The following is a 2,963-nucleotide window of genomic DNA, read 5'->3' on the forward strand; positions in this document are numbered from 1 at the left end:
TATTAGATCTAAATCCTTAATGTTAGAGATAGATCAAATCCTTGTGAAATCATTGGAGTTACAAAACTTAAAGGGTTTGTATTAACTGAGTACTACGAGAGTAGATACTCATTTAATGCTCACAAACTTAGTTAATATTGAGAGGAGAATTAGGGTGAGATAGGATATCTAACCATCAACACATCACAAGTTAAAAAGAGCATACACGATTAGCTACAAGTTTGTGTGGGATTGTCAAAGAAATCGTGACCTCTAGACATGTTTGATATTCAATTTTAGTAAATTGTAGTAGAGTTGCATTAGTTAGTATTATAATAATAGTAGGAATTCTAGTCACATTAGTTAACATTGTCTTAACATAAATCGGATTCTCTAACTAATTTAGACTACGAAATGAAATAGTAGTTGGTTCTTGATCACTATAGTATTGATATCTTTTGACCAAAATGCAACAAATTTTTAGCTTTGTTGTGGGGGATTGTCATTGAATCAACACTAATATAATTCATGTGTTTACTAGATTAGGGATTTTTCTTCTTCTTTTTAACATCAAACTCATGACACACCCAAGACAAATTTGATGTATTTTCTCCTCTTGACATAAAATAAACTCAAATCTACCATAAAACTAATAAATTTATTGTGTTAAAAACAAATTTAAACAATATAAACACCAAACATTTTGTTATAAATTTTATTTTGTGTTCAATTTTAAACTTCTTCACATCAATAGAAAACTTTTTTATAATTTGAGTTAAATTTTTGTTTCTTCACATAATTTTTATGTATTTAAAGAGAAAAAATTAAAAATTACAAAATGAATATATTAAAATAATAAAAATAAAAGATAAATAATGACAAATTAATTTTAGTAGCTAGCCCATGAGTTGACCTATATTCGTAGGGCTAAGTACGAGATTTAGAAATTATTATTCATATAATTCGATTCGTTTCAATCTATATCTATTTTACTTGCACTTAGTCCAACCTACCCGTTTGCAAGGCCTATCACTCTTGTAAATATCTTTAGGAGTTTAATTTTCATTAATGACTAAATTTGAACAGATTCTTTGCAAAATTCCAAAATCCGTCCGTGCAATTTTAGGAATAGGAATTTCAATTGAATTCGTATTTAATTACCTCTCTTTCTATATTAACATCATAATTCTCTCACGGTCATATGGCTAACCCTTCCAATGTCCTCCCATCCTCTGATATTACCTCGCCCGATGCCGTTTTCCATATCAAAATTTACTATTGCCATTGTCCTGTATCGCCTTGCCCTTTGAATACAATGCCAACAGACGACCATCTAGAGTTAAACCAAACTTTCAGGTTCACCCAAAAACAGTTAATAATGGATCCAGAAGGTCCTAGATTCATATCCGAAAAACTATCTACAATGGGACTGCAACCAGAAGTGATCGAATCTGGAATATCTCAAATTATGAGAATAGCGAGAGAGTCAGCGAAAAACGATGCTCCTGAAGAAATTCTCACAATTAGGATATTACTTCACTATTCTCCGAACACAGACTCTGATTCTGAAATACTAGAAGAGTCAATGGAAGATTTTCCAAGGCCTATTCCAGCCAGTAAAGAAGCTATTCAAAATTTGGAAAAAGCGAGCTTTCTAGCTATTTCGGAGTCAATGAGGGATTGCACAATTTGTTCTGAAAAGTTTTGTGCGAATGATGGCCTCAATCAGATTGTGCAGATGCCTTGCGGCCATGTTTATCATGAAGGCTGCATTATCAAGTGGCTGGAAATTAGTAATATGTGCCCCTTGTGCAGGTACCGGTTGCCGACAAGTTACAAGAATTCGGCTACTTGATGTGATTGGTTCGCTCCAAAAGAATAGTTTAATTTGAACAAAATTCCTTATTACAAAAAAAAAAAAATTTACGAGTTTGGTTTTGTGTTTTCAAAATATACCCCTTGTTTTGACCTTTAGATTACCCTGGGCAATTTTTGTTTCTTGTTTTTGTTTAAATAGCAGTTAGATTAATAATAATCTTTATTATTCTTAGAGTTTGAAGGAATTCTTGTGTCAATTTAAAAAAAAAAAATTAGTTGACACCATACTAGAATCTCCACAAATTTAAAAGGTTTTTAGTTAAGGAGAATAAACAAATTAATTTAATAGGATTTATTAATGGTATTATGCCTGGAATGAGTTTATTTCATAATGTCTAGCACTCCCAACCATATGGTACTAGATCTTACGTAATTGGTTTAACACTAAATTACTTAACCAACATATCACAATTTTTCTTCCAAGATTTGTCTAATTTTCTTATCCAAAATCAAAATAGATTAAAAAATAGTAAACAATTTTTAAAAAAAATTTAAACACTCAGCTTGATTGTAGTTTCCAGGAAAATTTAAGATGGTTTTTTTTTTTTAAAAAAAAAAAGATCAAGTATCTATATCTGTTGCCAGCTTTGCGTAAATCTCTGAAACGAATTTGAGTTAGAAATTAAAATTTCCTGGAAACTACAATTTCCGAGAATTCATGGGAAAGTTATAGCTTTAGATATTAATGTTTGAGTTTACAAATTGTATCATTAGACGATATCAGAGTAGTGGCAAATCTTGGATTTTCATTTATCATAATGTCATTGATGCTTATCATAAAACAGAGATCAAAGATCCTCACTGCATCAGCCTTAAAAATAAATGCAAAAGAAAAAAAAATTGCACTATGCACGAAAACAATAAATACGAGGTTTTGTATGAGGAGACTATAAGCTGTCTGCCTAAAAAAAAAAGCACACTTTCCGGGTTTCTCCTGGGTAATTTTCTGATAGCACGAATCCAATCCAAACTGCATAATGTTGTAAGCTACTTTAGTTTGGTGGATTATTTGCTAGTCTGCCTGAGAGTGCGGTTGAGAGTACCAGGAGTTTGGTTGAACTTGAGCATCTTAAGATAAGTCGGTCAATCGATTGTCAAATTTAATT

The 2,963-nt window shown here is 31.2% G+C and overlaps 1 protein-coding gene across 1 annotated transcript; it reads left to right on the top strand.

Annotated features, from left to right (window-relative positions):
* The first annotated feature begins 1,180 nt into the window (after window positions 1–1,180).
* LOC123202887 lies at window positions 1,181–1,834 on the top strand. Its single transcript, XM_044619041.1, has one exon. The coding sequence runs from the start codon at window positions 1,181–1,183 to the stop codon at window positions 1,832–1,834; it is 654 nt and encodes a 217-aa protein (XP_044474976.1).
* The last annotated feature ends 1,129 nt before the right edge of the window (window positions 1,835–2,963 follow it).

This window comes from Mangifera indica, chromosome 19 (genome assembly GCF_011075055.1).
Source record: "Mangifera indica cultivar Alphonso chromosome 19, CATAS_Mindica_2.1, whole genome shotgun sequence".
Lineage (NCBI taxonomy): Eukaryota > Viridiplantae > Streptophyta > Magnoliopsida > Sapindales > Anacardiaceae > Mangifera > Mangifera indica.

What these genes read in the sequence shown, in the direction of transcription:
- LOC123202887 (XM_044619041.1), top strand. Translation starts at nt 1,181, where the DNA reads ATGGCTAACCCTTCCAATGTCCTCCCATCCTCTGATATTACCTCGCCC.